Here is an 18,929-nt window from a genome sequence, read left to right as displayed (position 1 = left end):
CATTTCTTAGCTGGCTTTTCCGAGTTAGGAGCATGAAGTTTTGGTTTGGTAACACTGATGGTTACCAACTGATGGTGTATGCAGTCACCAGGGGGAGCCATATCCTGTCCTTGCAGCCCTGTGACTCCCCTGTTTCAGCCGGGGAAGACCTGGTTTGGAAGAGCAGGAGCTAAACACGACTTGGAGTCTGTGTCAGGTCCTCCTCCACTGTGGTAGTGAAATGATCAGGAACTAAAGTGGGACTGACCGGCTGCTGCTCTGTGGGATCAAGAGCTCAGACTGGTCCTGTATGAGCTTGCAGCTGCCAGTGGTTAACCAGCCATAAGGAGTTCAGCTGTTATTCCCAGCCAGCCCTCAACATCCTAGAACAAGCTGGGGCCTACACGGAACTGGCCTGATCAGGGCCAGTCACTCCTTCTCTGACTGTTGCTGATCCTCTTAGTTCATTGTATCAGCCTTAAGGTGCTGCACCTGGGGATAGATAGAGACAGAAGTTCTTGTCCCTTATTAACTGATTCATGTGTGCCAGTTGTTGTCTCCAGGTTCCTTCCTCTGCCAGCCCCCAGTTTAGCACATCTGCTTTGTGGTCTCAGCCATCCCCATTCCCCACATGAAGCAACCAAGGTCAAACTGTTGACCAAGCAGGTTCCAGTCAGCTAGTTATTCCTGCCTCTGTAAACTCTACACTGTTGTATGCTTGGGCTTTGTGCACAGCCACATGGAGGACAGGGTGAAAAAGGATGCTGGGAATTGTGTCAGGGCTTTAGAACTGGCAGCTCCCTCCTAACGGAGACGTTTAGGTGTAACACAATCAGATAGGAGCATGGGCCAAGGGCTAAGAATAGAATTGAACTCAAGCTTATGGTGGGAACACAAGAATGCCAGCCATGAAGTTATCAGCCAGAACTAGAGAAGAGAGCTGGGCTGAGGGAGTGGAGCCCAGGGTTACCAAAGAAGGGCAGAGTCCAGATGGGATCATAGCAGTTAATAGGAGGCAACGTGTGTAGAAGAGGGCAAGGATCAGGCCCCAGTGTACTGGGAACCAGAGCCAGGGAGTAAGTTCTGGGCTTGGAGGAAGCCCCACCTGGTCCTCATGGCCTTCCTGGTGTCTGGGACCCTACAGGCGGCTGCCCAGTTGGCGGATGCTTGGGACAGCTTGGGGAGAAAGGTAGTGAGATGCTCTGCTTGGCCCAGCCCATTCCCAGCAGCCAGCTGGACTCCAACCCAGCACAGCTCTGGTTTTCCTTCCCCAGGGAAAATACAGTGTGCAGGGTTCAAGGGTAGCCTTGATACTCAGCAGCTCCGGGGTGTCTGCAGCTGCAGTTGCTGCCCTGGATGGTGTGTCCCAGGCTCTGGGCTTTGAAAACTCTGAGAAGAGGAAGGTCCCAGTCCAGGTGAGCTTTCACGCTGAGACTTTCAACCCTTAGCCACAGCACTCCCTTTTAGCTGGGGCCTCACCAGCACTTTGCCTCTTTCTCCTAGAGCTTCCTTGAGGAGCTGCGTTTGTTCCTGGAGCAGCTGGATGTCCACAGGGGTGTTGTGGGGTGTGCCCTTGTGGTCTTGATGGCCCCCAGTGGGCAGTTAAGGCGTCCACAGCTGCTGGTTCAGGAGCTGAGTCGCTGTGGGGCCCTGCAGGGTTGCCCCAAAATCTTCCTGTTGCTCTCTAGTGACCTCAAGGGTGAGTGGCTAGGCAGTGACCCTGGTTCTGGGAGGGAAAAGTGAAGGTGGAGGGTGAACAAGAGAGCTGGGACCTTCTGTCCTGCCTACAGCCTGTGGTGCTTCTCCACCAGCTGCCTGGGAGCCTGAAGCTTTCCTCACGGGTCTGGGGAAAATCTGCAGCCAACATCCTCACTGGTCACTGCTGCAGCTGCTGACAGAGGTGGGGGGACCCAGAGGAAGGGAAGGCGGGCCTATGTCTCTGGCTCCCCAGAGTCAGTTACAGTTAAATTTATTAACACTCCGTTGTATCTGTTCTGAAAACCTTTGTCAGCTCCACATGAATGTGGGCTGCAGGACATGCCTTCATACCTACACGAGACCACTCAGACTCCAAACTTCCTTTACATCTCATGCCTTTGCCCAAAGTATCCCCTGAATGTTATGTGCCCTCCCTGTGGCCTGGCTAGTCTCACTGTCATCCGTAGTTCCTTTCCTTGTGCTCCTGGTGTCTACAATGAAACTTGAGCCACACCCTTTGATAGTCACGCAGGCAGTGACTGCTGCCTTGTTCTTTTGAGAGGCCCTTGTGGCTGAGATAGGCTCAGGTTTGGTCCTGAGGTCTGAACATCTTATCAGGTAGTTCAGTGGTGTCTGGGTGGGTGACCAAGAAGCGTAGAAGTGAGAACTGAGAGCCCCAGCTCTGCTCCATGGCTCTCTCAGCCTAGTACCTCTCCAGGTATGCCACCTTAGGAGTCCTCCTCCACAGACCTGTGCTCCTCCAGGAAGGGTCGGTCCTGCCTCTGTGTGTATTATCCCTAGGATGAGATAATGAACTTGAGTATGGGTTAGAGCCTAGGTCCTGCTTAAGTCCATCCTGACCTCTGTGTTCCCCCATTTCTCCCTGCCATGTGACCTCCAAAGCCCGAGTAGCCCTGAGCTGGCTAAGTTTCCCCTGGAGCCAAGATCCTGACCCTCTGCTTGGGTTGTGCCCCCACCGCCAACAGTGCAGCTCTCTGAGGTGTCTTTGGGCAATGCCCTCCTAGTTCTTTTGCAGAGTAGCTGAAGAGTCTGCTGGGGATACCTACTGCCCATTCTTTAGGACCTCCTTGCGGGGGACCCTGTGTTTGAGAGATGTGGAGCCCTGGAGGTCAGAGGTGAGGGGCAGGAAGGGAGACCAGTCATGTATGGGCAGTTGCAGGTTGGGTGGAGAGATACAGATGAGGAGAGGAGGAACTGGGAGTCCCCTCAGCCCACTGTGTGTCCCTAACCCTCTGTACAGTTAGCCCCTGGACCAAATACACAGTATGACCTGTCTGGGACCAGGGCTGCCCTCCTACTGGCTGTGATTCAAGACCGGCTTGGGACACAGCAAGATGTGGCAGCATTGGGGGAGCTGTGCCAGGCCATGGGCTTCAAGGTCACCCTGAGGACAGACCCTACAGCTCAGGTCAGAGCAAACCCAAAACTGGAGGTGCTTGGAAGTAAGGGCACACCTCCCCTAGGGCCCTGGAGTTTTCCTTCCTGGGTTTCTCCCACGTCACAGGCAGGAAGTACGTCTATGTCTTGCCTTTGACTTCTTCCTACATGCATGTGGCAGTCACTTCCCTGATGTGGGAAGCCTGCTCTCCAAGGTAGAGACTGAGGAAGTGCCCCCAGCCCCATGGAAGTCAGCCAGGGGCTGGTTCAGATCTTGACCTTGTCCTCGCCACTCCAGGCATTCTGGGAGGAGCTGGTTCAGTTCCGGGAAAGGCTGGACACTCACAAGGGTCCTGTGAGCTGTGCCCTGGTGGCCCTGATGGCTCACGGAGGGCCACAGGGGCAGCTACTGGGGGCTGATGGGCGAGAAGTACAGTCCGAGATGCTGGTGCAGGAGCTGAGCTGCTGCCAGGCACTGCGTGGCCGCCCCAAGGTCTTCCTGCTCCAGGCCTGCCGCGGGGGTAAGGGACCCTGCCTCCAGCCCAACCGCCCATCCTGGCTTTCCTCTGCCAGCCATTGGCCTCCCACATTTCCCACCCACCTCCCCCAGGAAGCCCACACACTGGCCTTTCCCTGCCCCTCTCCATCCTCCCCACAAACTTGAGCCTGTATGAATATTGCCAGCTCTGTAAGCCTGCCCACTATTTATACGGAGTCTGGATTACCCAGAGATATCCTGAGGTACCACTGAGTACAAGTATCTGCCCCGCTGCTTCTCCAGGGAACAGAGACCCTGGTGTGGGGTCAAGAGCTCTCCCGTGGTACAAGCGCTGGCTGCGAGCACCCCCAGCCATCCCCACCCAGGCAGATGTTCTCCAGGTCCATGTGGATGCCCCAGGTGGGTCTGCCTGCCTTCTAGGGCCTGGGCTTGCACACTGGTGGTGGGGATCACTCATGGCGTACTTCCAGGACTGTCCTCTTGGGTTCTGCTGCCACCTCTGCCCCTTCTTTGCCAAGACTCAGGGAGGGAGTGTCTCCTTAAGCTGCCAGGGACCTAACGGAGCCGAGCAGTTTGAAGTCAGCTTCTTTGAGTTCATACAGTCTGAATGCTTGTGGTTTTCCATCTGTCTTCCTGCCCTGAATTTTCCACTGCCCTATGCTGCCCTTGAACCAGAGACAAGACCTGAGGCAGGTGGAGTCGTAGGGTGCTGGTAAAGAGAGTTGACTCTTTTGCAGGCATCCCTCCCTCCACTCCAGGGAGCTCTGGCCAAGCAGACATCCTTACTGTCTATGCAGCTGCTGAGGGTAAGTTACTGTGGGCCTAGCTTCCTGCCCTGAGTCCTGGTGTGACTTTAGTATCAGCAAGAATAGGTGTACCAGCCCAGCTGCAGTTTATTCTTTATAGTCATAATAACAATGGCAAGCTTTTGTCAAGTGCTCACTATGCCAAACCCTTGTGTCCCTTCAAAGACAGGGCAAGTCGGCTTGCCTCAGGACCCTGACCAATGTTTGATACCTAGCAGGTCCACAGCAAATGTTTTTTCTACATTGATTCTACCCAAATATTCTATAAATATCAGCAACTTCTCGATGATGTAAGAAGTGCCTGATGCTGCTCTGGTCCCAAGCCGGATACCCAGAATACCCTCTGCTTTCCCTTCTCACTCCTCCCACCCACAATAGGTCTCTGGGGTTTGGGATGCAGAGGGCAGCAGCCCAAGGCTGATTGACTCTATGGCCCCATCCTCTGATCTAGGCTGTGTGGCCTATCGGGACGAAGAAAAGGGCTCAGACTTTGTTCAGACACTGGTGGAGGTCATCAGAGCCAACCCTGGAGGAGATCTCATTGAGCTGCTGACTGAGGTGTGAGGGGTTGGGACAGGGACAGAGAAAGAAAGGCTGCATTGGTGATAGTGTTCCCATTACCTCTCACCCCAGGGAAAAGAGAAGTCTCAGTCTCTCTCTCTCTCTCTCTCTCTCTCTCTCTCTCTCTCTCTCTCTCTGTCTCTCTCTCTACCCTTATTATTAGGGGGGATTTTTGGCCCTCACAATATGAAATGATCATAGTACCCTGATCAAAACGTCTCAGCAGCAATATATGTGGGGTGGGGAGTCTTTACCACAGAGTGAGGAGTCTTTCCCACTGGGTTGGGGACTTTTTTAGGTAAGAGCAAGGAATCCATGTTAAACCTCTGTGCAGTGTGAGGCTCAAAGATGATTAAGTAGCACTTGAAATTTTAGGTTTTCAGAACAACAGACAAGAGCCTGGTGTTGTGGGGCATGCCTATAGCTATAAGGTTGCGGCAGGATCTCCGAGTTTGAGACCAGCCTGGGATACACAGTAATATGGATTCAGAAAGCATCCTCTTTCCACAAAGTAATCGCCAGGAAACAAGGAAGGACCGTAGTGGGTGTGCCAGACTGAGCCCCTCAGGTCCTAGCTGAGTGTCAGCCCCTCAGGTCAACAGGAGGGTATGTGAGCTGGATGTGCTGGGACCAGACAGTGATGAGCTGCGCAAGGCCTGCTTGGAGATCCGCAGCTCGCTCCGGCGCCGGCTCTGTTTACAGGATTGACAGCCCTGCTGCTTACTCTCTATCCCCCTTCAGCGCTCTGTCAGCGATGCAGCATCTCGGGCATGGGAGTTCAGATAGCGTACAATAAATATCTGTTCACAGTCGTTGTGCTCCGGGAAATGCATGCTCTCTCTGAAATAAGTGAGGTAACGGTTAAAGTACCTGACACTAGATAGGGGAACATCTGTGCTCCTGGGGACCAGAGGTTGGACTGGGGTCTGAGTCTCGTGTTTGGAACTACGCAACCTAAGAGGATATGCTGGGAGAGGCCTAGAGAAGTCCTGAGAAGGACTGGCTCAGGGACCACAGTTCTCCCCTGCCAGGTCCCTGGTGCCTGCGTTCTTCAATCTCCACCTGGCTCTGGGCACCAAGATGCAGGGGAGGGGAGCCATTACAGATACACCAGTGATGTGATGGCGCAAGCGCATGGACTGTTCCTGATCCTGAGTTGAGAGCCAGCAAGTGGAGGAGGTGATCCGAAAGGCGAGCCTCTCGGATTCAGAGGATTCCGTTAGCGTACTGCCCCGGAGGGCTCATACTGATTCAAATTGGTTGAAACTCCCAAGCAGCTCTCACTAAACAGATTAACTGAAGGGGTGGGACCTTTTCTCAGTTTAAGCATGCGCAGTAGTCTCTTAAGAAAGCCTTATGGAAAGAATGAAAAGCCGTGACAGCGTAGGGCCGCGTGGCCTAATGGATAAGGCGTCTGATTCCGGATCAGAAGATTGGGGGTTCGAGTCCCTTCGTGGTCGCTGCAAGTGTTTAGCTTTTTATAAAACCCCTGCTTAAAAATTTTCCTTTCTCAGGTTTTCTTTTCGCACTACCGCTCCCAGGACTGGTATCTCGGACGACAGGAGAGCAAAGCTAGCTTGAAATCGTTAAGTGAAGCTATCTCAAACCAGACTACGACCAGCGCGATTTAGAGCCTAAGAAAGATGGCAGACTGAATTCTTTGCGGGAGGGTCTGGGAGTTGACCCAAGGGGAAGCCAAAGACACTTTGATTAAAAAACTCAGTAGGCTAACCGGTTGATGGCACAATGAGGTGAATGCAATTGATGTCATTGAACAGGATATCTGAAAATAATTAAAGCAGTAGATTTGGTTTATATATATGTCCACAGCTCTAAAATCAGTAAAACAATCTAATAGATTAGAAATCTTAACAAAGCGAGGGTGTCCAGGCACACAGGTAGTCCCACCCAGCATTTGGGAGGTGCAGGCAGGAGAGTTAATTAAAGGCCATTCTTGTCTCAACAACAAAAAGCTGCTCTTTACAGGTCCAGTGTAAACATAAATTTTTAAATAGCAAGAATATATCCAGAATTGAGTTGACATTTCTCGTGGGGCGGGCGGCGGGGGGGTGTCTCTGTTTAAGGGATTCGATGTAAGCGGAAACCTCTTTCAGCCCGCAATTCCTCGGAGAGGGCGAGGGCGGGGAGCCAGTTCACGAGGCACAGCGTTGTGCAGAGTTTATTCGATCTTTGATATTACAGTGGTTTAATAAGGCTTGTAAATGTGTTAGATCACACACACACACACACACACACACACACACTTTTTTTTTTTTTGAGGGGAGAGTATCAAACTAACAAACCAAAAAAAAAAAAAAAAAAAAAAGTCAGCTGTATACTTTATAAAGGAAAAAAGAAAGAAGTGAAGACGACCCTACCAAGTAGTATTTGGTCGAAGAGACAGAGGGAGAGGACTGGACAGAAACAGAATACAGTGCACATTCTCTTTTTTTCTGGACAGGGAACCTGCACTGAGAAACACATATTTTATCGCGCCGACTTCTGTATCCTGCATCACAAACACTTTTTCCCTACCCGCCGTCCCGGTTTAAGAGAATCATTCAATATTTGAATCTTGGGCACCTTGCACCACAGAAAGAGGTTATACCCACTCTAGACCAATGAGCTAAGATAAATCCAGGGATGAACATTTTTCAGTTTCTTCTTCACGAGTGCGGCGGCTGCTTCTAGATCTCAAGGGTGCACCAGGGCGTTGACTTGATCAGAGCTGAAGCGAAAGGCTGGAAAAGGGCAGCGATTTGAGGAGTGGTGCACACAGTAGATAGACACAGGAAGAACCGAAAGAAATAAACTGGTGGAAGACACATACCATCTTCTTCTCGTCAGCCCCGGTGGCCTAATGGATAAGGCATTGGCCTCCTAAGCCAGGGATTGTGGGTTCGAGTCCCACCCGGGGTAGGAAGGCTGTGTTTTAGGTCCTTTAGAAACGTTTGGAAAATGAAACATGTATATGAGAAACAAAATGTTCTTAAAAGTGAGGGGTTTTGACTTACCTCTCGTGTTAGAAGCAGTATTTTGTTTTCAAACAAATACATGTTTTCAGTTTACAAAATATCTTGTAATTTCGTTTGAACTATTTTTATGAACCACCAATTAGTTGATACTAAAACAGCAGTTGCTCAGATTTTAGATGTGCAATTTTATTGTGGTTCCCTCTCCCCTGTCCTGTCCTGTCCTGTCCTGTCCTGTCCTGTCCTGTCCTGTCCTGTCCTGTCCTGTCCTGTCCTGTCCTGTCCTGTCTTTCACAGGAAGGCCTCTCTGAGGCTGTTGGTTCACCTTACATATGATTCTGCAACATGCACGGTGAAATTATATTTTCTTTGTCTGTTTTAACAAGAGCAGCCCTGTGGCTACAAGATGATTGATTGTATGGAGGTCTTTGGGTTTTGGCCTTGGCTTTCTAGAGATTCAACAAGAGACACTTCTGTTTGTTTTTTTGTTGTTGTTTTTGTTTTTGTTTTGTTTTGTTTTAGAACAATTCATGGCTTTTGTTACTTAGAGAAAGGTTCAAAGGTGGGTGGTGGTGCTCACCCTATAATCGCAGCATTAGGGAGGCAGAGGCAGGTGAGTCTTTTCGAGGCTAGCCTGGGCTACATCTCGAGTTCCAGGACAAACTGGACCGGAACTTGCTTTTAGAAACCTGCTTTAAACAAGGGAGGGTGCTGGAGGACTTCCTATTTATTTTGTTTTCTGACCCTGTGCCTTCAACATTTTCACAATGATTTCTGCTCCCCAAGACGGAAAGCAGACACTTTTAGCACCAGTGGAGCCACCATAGGCTCCGCTAGAAACTTGTTTTAGACAATCTTGAAAGGACTCGGTTCCCATAGCCCAAGGATTTAGGTGCTTTCCCGACTTTACCGGCATACAGGTAAAACAATCCACACTGGACCATTCTTAGTTCCTCTAAGCATCATCGAGGATGGAAAGAAGTCTGTTGAGTTTTGGGAGTTTCAAGGCATTCCTGAGAAGTGGCGCCCCTCACCAATTAGTGTCCTTAGACAAGAGTCATGAAGTTCTTTGTACAGTACCTGGAACTTGTATGTAAATATATTTGTAAAGTGTCAGGTTAAACATAAGAATATTAATATAAAGGTAAAGTTCCTGACTCTGTAACCTGCCGAGTATATACAGAATATACAGCACGGTTTATGAGATCCTCTGGCATACAGTCTACATTACACTACACTTCTCTTTCAGTGTACAGACTTCTGCCCACTTCATACATAGGCAAAACTGCTCGCCCAACGTGGGGCTCGAACCCACGACCCTGAGATTAAGAGTCTCATGCTCTACCGACTGAGCTAGCCGGGCGGCGATGACAGTCGTCTTCCCACAAGCCTCTTGGAGTTCTTGAGAACTTCCGGGTTCTAGAACACTTGGAACTTGCTCTGGCCTTTTGGACGAGCATCTAGCCTTAGATGGTGGTGGGTTTACTCCTCCAACCTCCTAAAATTGCACGGCCAGGGTCATGTGGCCCCTCCCGTCCCCGGGAGCCACAGAAGGGCTCTAGGTGGTGGTCTGTGCGGATGTTAGTGAGAGCCCCGATTAGGGCCTGACTGGTTTCACGATCTAATGACCATGTGTGAGCTTGTGCTTTCCAACTCGCCGCAGGGACAATGGGTCCCGGACCAAACGCTATGCGGAGGTGAAGTTTGGGGCGTTCGCTCTGCCGCTGGATTCGGAAGAACCGAACCTGGGGTCCAGCTCTGGCTTCTGTATCTGTGTCTCTGAGCCGCGCGGGTCTTCAGGGCCGAGGCCAGGCCGGAGTGGGCTTGGCCAAGGGACGGGATCTGCGGGTCTTTGGAGGATCCTGGCTTTGTCCGCGGGGACTGGCGGATCAGGAGGCGGCAATCTCCAGTCTCATTCTCGGGATTCTGCACTTGGATTCTATTTGGGGTGAAATTTCTAAGCTGGGGTCCACCTCGCGAGCTCTCTGACTTCCTTTTCCCGGAGGACGGTGGTCCCTGGTCATTCACGCCGAACGCTTGGCCTCAGGGCTGGGGTCTGACCTACCCTGAGCCTGTAGGAACTTTCTCTTCCGTCCCCGCCGTGCCGCATCTCCCTCGGTTTACGAACTCTGAACTCTTCCGGGCATCACTAAAAGAATCGGTTTTATGGACGTAGTGTGTCGATGAAGGTATCCAAAGACATGAACGCCGCTCGTTCCCGCGGTGGCTCGTTGGTCTAGGGGTATGATTCTCGCTTTGGGTGCGAGAGGTCCCGGGTTCAAATCCCGGACGAGCCCTGATGCACTTTTAGTTTTTACTCACAGCGTGAAGGCTTTGGACTTCAGCGAAAAGCTAGATCTAGATCCAAGGACAGAGTCGAAGGCATAGCTCTTGTCCCCACATCTGTTCTGCCGGATATGTCTGGTCCGACGCAGCCATGGGGTCTAGGTGCAGCTGAAGGACAAATGGCATGCGCCCTGGACTGGAGCAGAGAACAAGGACAAATCCCTCCCAGCCATCTCTGTCTCCGCAGATGTCTGGGTGTCGTGTACCAGGCCTCCCTGCTCTAGGCGCGTTGTTTTTCTTCGGTTAGGTAAGGTCGCGAAGTTAAATTCCAACGACGCGCGTGTTCTGAAACACCCGGAAATGCTGCCCTCTGCGCCTTCCACAGCTACTGGGAGCAGATGGCGGCACTAGAGGCTGTGTGTCCTCAGCCTTGGGGCCACCGTGATAATGCTGGCCTGGCACGCGAGCTCCAATTTTTTTTTTTTTGCACACTACAGTTTTGCTAGATTTTATTATTTGATTATCGAGGGAAGGCAAGACCATTAGTGGAGACTACTGCCACTGAAAAAATGTTTCTTTTTTTGTTGTTGTTGTTGTTTTTTTTTTTTTTTTTTTTTTTTTGGCTCATAGAGGAAGGAGAGTGGCATCGCGAGTGACCATAACTGCATTTGCCTTATAAACAAGAACCTGCATTGTGATTTTCATGGAAGGAAGAGACCAGGAGAGTTAAAGGGTGTGTGTTTAGCTAATTTTAAGGGTTTTCGTAGGCTTTAGGGCATGTAAACGACCTAGTCATCTGACATCTAACTCTGGGTGCCTGGGGGAAGTGAACACTAACTTAGACTCTGAGATCTGAGGAAAGGAAATCGGCTAAACTGGCGGGACAGGCTTAGCCAGACCCAGATAGCAAAGCATCAGAATGAAGAGAACAGTCCTATTTGAATCCTAGAATCCTACAGGCCCCAAGAGATTGCTTCATCTTCAGGAGAGCTGATCACAGGCTGGCAGCTCTGAGCACCAGCTCGGAGCACCAGTGGGCCTTGCCTCTAACCTTTCCAAGTTTCTCTTCTTAATCCAGGGTCCTGGGCTCTGGAACTCGTTCCTGTTTCCCGACAGTCCATTCCCTAAGAACCGTCAGGATTCTTTCGAAGACCTTAAGGTTGCCTGGGGAGGCCTCACCTTCCTCGAGGCCTGACAGGGTCAAGGAGTAACTAGGTTTTTTTGTCAGGCACCTTTTGCTGAGGCCAGAGCATTTTGAAGGTTCTTATTCTTTAAGGGGAAGCCACTGTTTCCCCACAGACTGGCAAGTTCCACTCTTGGGTAGGTGTGTTCCCTTCTCCAGGCCTGACCTTCGTCCTCCCCCACTACTGCTGTCTCTGAGTTCTGTTCTTATCCTCACCCAGTTTGACTCCAGAATGTGGCTGGGTCCCAGGAGTGGGTCTGGGAGTCTGCAATGCCTGAGGGTGGGTTTGGGAGTTCAAACTCTGCTCCATCTCTTAACTGAGTGACAAGAAGTCTTCCTGGGTACTTTCCCAAGACAGAACTTGATAACTAGCAACCCTAGAGCCCCCCACCCCACCCCCGTTTCCTGTTTTCCTCTTGGAGGATGGAATCAAATCTTTCCCTGATAAATGATGGGAAGGGGGAAATTCATAAAGTAGAAAATGAGACAGTTGCTGATGGAGTAGCACAGGGTATAGTAAACTCACCTCAGACCATGAGAACTCTGAGCTACACAGGTCCAGGGGAATGAGTGTTGTTTAGGGTGTGTAGAGGTCTTGGGTTCATACTCCAGCTAAGCTCTCTTTTTAAGAGAGACCAGGGGCTGCATCATTTTGGAATGATGATTGGCTTGGGAACTGGCAGATGTGGTTGGTATTATAGATGCTGTTTGGAATGATAACCAAGGCTTGGGAATCACAGGCCTCTGCTTCTAACCAAAGCTGGTCCTCACAATTACAGGTAGATTGTTCTGCTAGAAGCCCCTCACTATGTCACCAAAACCAAAGGAACAGGGATATGGTGGGTCAACAGATTCCATCTAAGGAGAGCTCCGTCGAGCCGGCTGTGCACAGCTACAGGCTGCAACAAACATTAGTAGGAGCCGGCCACCTCTCTGTTCTCAGGATCTGATTCCCATCTCAGTAGATAGTATACACCAAATACCAGCAATTGCTCTGAGGTCAGACACCCAACATGGGTTTCCTCTGTGACCCCAAGATCATGAGTCTCAGTACACTAGCTGGGCAGCCAGTATGAATTTTAAATCTTATTAAATTCAGTTACACTGTTCTTTTGCTCATGTGCCAGTGAGTATCACTTCAGGTGTTGGTCTTTGACAGCTTTTGCATCCCTCTTCATTTGCAGACAAGCGTCAGACCCCAGGCAGGCGGCAGCAACGGAAGTGGTGTGCTCTAATGTTGTGGCTCTCATACTAGGCTGTATAGCTCTTGTGTAGATCTAGAACATTCCTTGGACAGTGGGAGCAACTAAGGTTGCAGCTTTTGGATGGCCTGGGTATCTGGATTCCTCAGCTCTCATCTGAAATGATCTGCAGGAGATTGTTATTGACAACCATACTGATTAAGCCAATTAAAAGTTTTAAGTGCTTTTTATTCAGTGGTTCTCAACCTTCTCAATCCTAATGCTGAGATCCTTTAATACAGCTCCTTATGCTGTGGTGATCCCCAACCATAAAATCATTTCGTTGCTACTTCATAACTGCAATTTTGCTACTGTTTTGAATCATATTGGAATGTAAATTATAAAGTAATTTATAAAGTAAAGTAAAGGCAAAACCCACACTGGGCAGTGGTGGTGCTCACCTTTAATCCCAACACTCAGGAGGCAGAGACTGGTGGATTTCCATGAGTTTGAGGCCAGTCTGGTCTATAGAGAGAGTTCCAGGACAGCCAGGGCTGTCTCGAAAAAAACCAGAAACCATGTCTCAAAACAAACAAACAAACAAACAAACAAACAAAAAAACCAAAAAAAAAACACCAAGCCAATAATTTACATCAAAGTTAGATGAGTGTCAGAGTGACATTGAAACCTTCATTCCTGGCTGAGCATGTTATTATTTTAGACATAACTTGACAATTATTTTTGACTTACATATAGTCTGGTTGTTTTAGTTTACTTTAATTTTGTTATTGTTGTTAATATATCCGGACCATGGTCAAGGCCATGGAAATCTCAGATATCTTATGAAGGCATGTGACTACTGAGGGGAAGAGGGTAGAGGGCAGAGAACTCTTTTAAACAAACACAAAATGGAGTCAGAACAAGATGGCTTGTCCTTAGTCATTTCATCAACAGCGACCAGGGTTAGGAATCCTGTGTCTTTTTGTTTGTTTGTTTTGTTTTTTGAGACAGGGTTTCTCTGTGTAGCTTTGGAGCCTGTCCTGGTACTCACTTTGTAGACCAATTTGACCTCTGCCTCCCAAGTGCTGGGACTAAAGGTGTGCACCACCACCACCCAGCAAGAATCTGCTTAGAGGTGACATAGTAGAGACTGCAGGGCCTTGCCAAGGAGAGAGAGGGACATCACACTGATCTAGGGACATATAGATAAGACTCAACCTGAGCTGGAGTCTTTCCCTGTGGGCGAATCCTATGGTGGATCTTGATAAGCTGAGCCAACCTGGTAATGGGGGAGGGGAGTTCCTGATATGATCAAATACAGCCTTGGATTTATGCTAAATTCACCAGATTGACATCTCAATTTGGGGTACCTCCTGCAGCACTTGCTGTCCTGGGAAGAGCCATTTCTCTGCCCACACTCTGCTTGGCTGTCACATCTCACAAAAGCAGCCTAGGATCCCAGAGAAGTGTGGGGAGAGTGGTGTATCTAGAGTTGAGGTCATACCCACAAACTACTCACTCTGTGTCTCCAACTTAGACACAGGAGTAGGGATGTCCCTGAGAAGACGCTGGGCCTGTTCTGGGTTATCATAGGTTGTATGGAATATCAATGTTCACACTATGTTTAGCCTTGGATGACTCCATTTTGTAAAGCAACAGCTTTGATCTGCATTTCTCCACTTTGAACATAAATGATAAGAAGGAATGACTTGAGGCTGGAGAGATGGCTCAGAGGTTAAGAGCACCGACTGCTCTTCCAGAGGTCCTAATTGAACATTCCCAGCAACCACATGGTGGCTCACAATCATCCGTAATGAGTGCCCTCCTCTGGTGTGCATAAATAAATAAAATCTTAAAAAAAAAAAAAAAGAAGAAGAAGAAGGAATGACTCTGTGGGTCGTTGATGGTGCATGCACCTTTAATCCCAGCACTCGGGAGGCAGAGGCAGGTGGATTTCTGTGAGTTAGAGGCCAGTCTGGTCTCCAGAGCGAGTGCCAGAATAGGCTCCAAAGCTACACAGAGAACCCCTTTCCCCCCAACCCCCCAAAAAGAAGGACTCTATATCTTGCTTATACAAGTAAACAAGGCAGAGGACAATGTATTTCTACAAGTAGATAAGAACACTGCAGATGTATTAAGTTGTCACTCATGCCAAATGGAACCCTTCCTTTTGGACTACAAAAGAGCATCCCGAGACTAGTTGCCCCACATGCCACTTATTAGGAATTTTATGCAGGGAAATTGCCATAGCAAAGGACCTCTTCCTCCAGACCAAGACTCCAGTGCAGTTTTCACTGCACTCAGTAGGTTTCTAGGTACTTTCCCAGATGGCTGGTCACCTGACATCTGTGCCTGAACACTGGACTGCACTTCATTAGGATGTAGATAACTGGTCTACTACAGACTCTTGTCACTGCGTCAGTTCTCCATCTCTGATTTCAGAACAGCCTTTCTGAACTCTGAAGCCTCTACACACACACACCACACATCACATACACACACATACCACACACACTCAGACACACCACACACACCCACACACACACACACACACACACACACACACACACATCATATATACACACAACACACTGTGAGAAATATAATATGTGAGCTTAGAGTTAATATTAATTAATAAAATTGAAATAGAAAGAACCTGTGAGCTGGGAAGTAGTGGTGCATGCCTTTAGTTCCAACAATTGGGAGGCAAAGGCAGGCAGATCTCTGTGAGTTCAGGCCAGCCTGTTCTACAGAGTGAGTGCCAGGAGAGGCTCCAAAACTACACAATTACAGCTTTTGCATCAAAACTCCAAAACATCTTACAGTGTACTAATTATCTTCTTATAGCTGCTGTTAGAAATTACTAGAAGCTGGGTGGTTTAAAAACAGTAGAAAGGTATTCTTGCCATTCTGAAGCCAACAGCTTTTTCTTTTTCTTTTCTTTCTTTTCCTTTTGTGTGTGTGTGGGGGGGGTTTCAAGACAAGTTTCTCTGTACTGCTTTGGAGCCTGTCCTGGCACTCACTCTGTAGACCAGGCTGGCCTCGAACTCACAGAAATCCACCTTCCTCTGGCGTGGGCCACCAATACCCAGCTCAACAGCTTTTTCTTAAGGAGTTGCAAGGCCTGCTTCCTCTTAAGGCTCCAAGGAGGACCCTTTCTTGTCTCTCCCAGACTCTTGTAGCTGCCTGCAGTTGTGGAATGTTACTTTTGCTACTAAAGATGTGTTACATTTGTTTATATTGTGGAATATTACTTTAACTATGTACAGGTGTGTTGCATGTGTTTGTGTTGCATTTGTTTAACTGGGCAAAGATGTATTACGTTTGTTTCTGCTGCATTTGTTTAATTATGTATAGATGTGTTGCTGTTTCACTTTGCCTGCCTAAGTCACCTGATTCATCTAATAAAAAGCTGAATAGCTACTCAGGGATAGGTGGGGTTGGTGGGCAGAGAGAATAAATAAGAGGAAGATCTAGGCTCTAGACTGGTGAGAAGAAAGGAGGGAGAGAATGAGGAGAGAGGGAGACACCTGGGGCCAGCCAGCCAGCCAGCAGCCAACCAGACAGAGTAGGACATACAGAACGAAAGAAAGGTAAAAAGTCCCAAGGCAAAATGTAGATGAAGAGAAACTGGCTAATTTAAGTTATAAGAGCTAATGGGACAAGCATAAGATAAGGCTGAGCATTCATAATTGATGGTAAGTCTTCATTTGTCATGATTTAGGAGCTGGTTGGTGGCCCAAAAGAAAGCCTGCTGCATACAGTCTTTATTGTTCTTCAGTTACAGACACATACCTCTGTCAGCCTAGCAGTCTCTCCACACTGTTTTTTGTCTCTCCATTTCAGTCATTGGATTAGGGCTTATTCCACTTCACTATGAACTCACTCAACTTTGCTAATTAAATCTGCAAAGACCCCTGTACTATGTGGTCCTAGGTAACCTGGATTTTTGCTGTTGTTTTGAAACCAAGTCCCACTGTGTAGCCCAGGCTGGCCTCTAACTCATAGACAGCCACCTTCCTCTGCCTCTTGAGTGCTGGGATTAACAGCACAAGCTACCATACTTGGTCTATACATGCATTTTTTGGGGAAAACTGTGTCACCTAGTCCAGATGTTGTTTTGTTGTTGATTTTTGTTTTGTTTTGAGACAGCCTCCTGTATTCTGTCTAGGCAGCTGAAGATGAGTTTGTACTTTTTTTTTTTCCCTCACTGTAGTTTAGGCTGGCCTGGAACTCATTATGTAGCCCACACTTTCCTTAAATTGTATTTATCTTTCTGACTCCCCAGTGCTGGGGTTACTAATGTGAAACACCATGTCCAGCACAACTGGGAATTTTAAGTCATGAAGAGTCACCCATACACAGCTATCGAACCACAGGGCCAGTTCAAAAGCATCTTCTAACATGGGAGCAAGACCCTTCCTGCCCAAACAAAATCAAAGGGGACTCATACTATCAAACTTGGAGTTAGAGAACAATACACTCCAAACAGCTGTATCCTAAGTCTGGTCCTAAGCAGAGGGACCTATCTGTCTCTGCTTGTGAGTGACACCCTGGCTTAGAGAACCCTAGAATCTAGTGCTGCCAGATCATTTGGTCATTTTGATTGTTTGATGGTAAAATTGAGAGAGATAAATGAGCTGTAACTCTTCCTGGGGTACTGAGCCTCGGTTAAGTATTGTTAAAGCTCTGTTAAAAAATCACAATTAGTGAACGATGACTTTTACTTTTTTATTTTATTATTTTTGAGACAGGGTCTCACCGTGGCCTGGGACTTGTATGTAGACCAGGCTGGCTTTGGAATTTGCAGAGATCTGCTTACGTCTGCCACCAGAATGCTGGGGATTAAAGGCACGTGCTCCACTACGCTTTTTTTTTTTTTTTTTTTTTTTTTTTTTTTTTTTTTTTTTAAATTTAAGCACCTCTTTGATGTTCTTTTATCTAAAAGTAAGCAAAGACATTGGTGATTGGGGCAATTTGAGTTCCTAATTGACAGCTCTTAGCAGTCTCTCTCTCGTTAGCCTGCGGCCTTGAGCAAAAGCACTGAGACAGTCAGACTGCCAGCCAAACTGCCCCCATTCCCGACACCAGTGTCTGTAACAAGGGCTGAAAGCCTTAAGCAAACGGCACAATGCTATTTCGGCTAGTAACAGTGTTTTTTGCAATCACACACCTGCGTGAATTCTTGGTGACTCTGCAACCATTTTTACCCAGGGCCAGAAAGAGAGCAAGCACATTTTATAACCTAGCAGAGGAACTACTGAGATTAGTTCTAAAGAGAAAGTCCTGTAATGGGTGACCCTTGATTTTCTCCTTGCATTCCCAAGGATAGAGCCGCTCATGAGACCCTCACACCTCCTGTAGGAGGTGTAGGCACTTAGTGGTTGCTGGGATCAGGGGTCTTGCTCCAGTAAACAACCTCCCCCGATGCTCGCCGAGCAGCCTACTAAAGCTTAGTGGGTAACAAACTAAAACCAAAATAAAAAAGCATGCAAGAAAAAAGAGAGAGAGAAGGCATGCAAATAGGAGGAAGAGAGAGAGAGAAGGCATGCAAATAGGAGGAAGACTTTTTGGGAATAAGGGGGGAACGGCTGGAGTGGGAGGAAAATGAGGAGGACGACGAAATAACCAACATTACATAAAAACATGAAATTGTCAAAGAATACATTTTAAAACGAGCCCCTGCCACATCCCCACCCCCCACCAGCTAGCAGATGGGTAATGAAAAGTGTGGACTCCGCTGGGTTTGATCCAGAGAACTCGCAGAGGCCTAGAGGAGGCCCATCCTTAAGAGCCATTGCAGGGATACACGCCTTGTCCCCATATTGTCACTGACCTACACTCCTTGACATGGACTTCACTGGCTCAAAGCAGCTCTCGAGTAAGACGGTATGAGCGATCGTTTGAGCGAAGCTTCTGCCTTTTGGCGCAGATGCCCCTGTGTGCCTATGAGGAGTAAACCTCGAGATTTCAGGCCTCCGTGCGTCGCACACTGGTCTCTCAGCGGCAGCACCCCAGCGTCTCTGTCCCTCCATGCCAGCATGTACTTCCCGGGCCCACGAGTCTGAGTTCCTTGCCAAGAGACCTGTTGCTTTCACTGCTTTCCACTCTGAAAATTTTCTACCGCGATTTCACCAAAGAACAAAAAGGGACAATAGTGGTTCTCGGCAGGCAGTTCCTCAGACAGCTCAGCTAGTTCAGGTAACACAACTCATCAGATAGCCCGGCTAGCTCAGTCGGTAGAGCATGAGACTCTTAATCTCAGGGTCGTGGGTTCGAGCCCCACGTTGGGCGTGCAGGCTTTTTTTAATCCCCTCTGATGAGTACCATTAACTTACAAGCTTTCTAAAGCGTGGCAGCAAAAAC

At 48.6% G+C, this 18,929-nt stretch overlaps 1 protein-coding gene, 1 long non-coding RNA gene and 5 other non-coding genes across 7 annotated transcripts; 5 read left to right on the top strand and 2 right to left on the bottom strand.

Moving 5' to 3' along the window:
- Positions 1–86: 86 nt before the first annotated feature.
- LOC100773249 (putative caspase-16) lies at positions 87–5,619 on the top strand. Its single transcript, XM_035447830.1, has 7 exons — positions 87–1,394; positions 1,483–2,813; positions 2,939–3,106; positions 3,374–3,596; positions 3,857–3,973; positions 4,312–4,380; positions 4,832–5,619. Exons 3-7 carry the CDS (start codon positions 3,065–3,067, stop codon positions 4,942–4,944), a joined length of 564 nt encoding a protein of 187 aa, XP_035303721.1. The 5' UTR covers positions 87–1,394; positions 1,483–2,813; positions 2,939–3,064; the 3' UTR covers positions 4,945–5,619.
- Positions 5,620–6,328: 709 nt separating this feature from the next.
- Trnar-ccg lies at positions 6,329–6,401 on the top strand. Its single transcript has one exon. It is a non-coding gene; the product is annotated as a tRNA-Arg (tRNA).
- A 1,386-nt stretch (positions 6,402–7,787) lies between these two features.
- On the top strand, positions 7,788–7,860 carry Trnar-ccu. Its single transcript has one exon. It is a non-coding gene; the product is annotated as a tRNA-Arg (tRNA).
- A 1,343-nt stretch (positions 7,861–9,203) lies between these two features.
- Positions 9,204–9,276, bottom strand: Trnak-cuu. Its single transcript has one exon. It is a non-coding gene; the product is annotated as a tRNA-Lys (tRNA).
- An 862-nt stretch (positions 9,277–10,138) lies between these two features.
- Trnap-ugg lies at positions 10,139–10,210 on the top strand. Its single transcript has one exon. It is a non-coding gene; the product is annotated as a tRNA-Pro (tRNA).
- Positions 10,211–12,455: 2,245 nt separating this feature from the next.
- Positions 12,456–18,791, bottom strand: LOC113836638. The gene is made up of 2 exons (XR_003487028.2): positions 18,400–18,791; positions 12,456–12,750 (listed from the first exon to the last, which is right to left on the bottom strand). It is a non-coding gene; the product is annotated as an uncharacterized LOC113836638 (long non-coding RNA).
- Trnak-cuu lies at positions 18,785–18,857 on the top strand. Its single transcript has one exon. It is a non-coding gene; the product is annotated as a tRNA-Lys (tRNA).
- The last annotated feature ends 72 nt before the right edge of the window (positions 18,858–18,929 follow it).

Source organism: Cricetulus griseus, chromosome 7 (genome assembly GCF_003668045.3).
Source record: "Cricetulus griseus strain 17A/GY chromosome 7, alternate assembly CriGri-PICRH-1.0, whole genome shotgun sequence".
Classification (NCBI taxonomy): Eukaryota; Metazoa; Chordata; class Mammalia; order Rodentia; family Cricetidae; genus Cricetulus; species Cricetulus griseus.
This window is presented reverse-complemented; position numbering and strand designations above follow the sequence as displayed.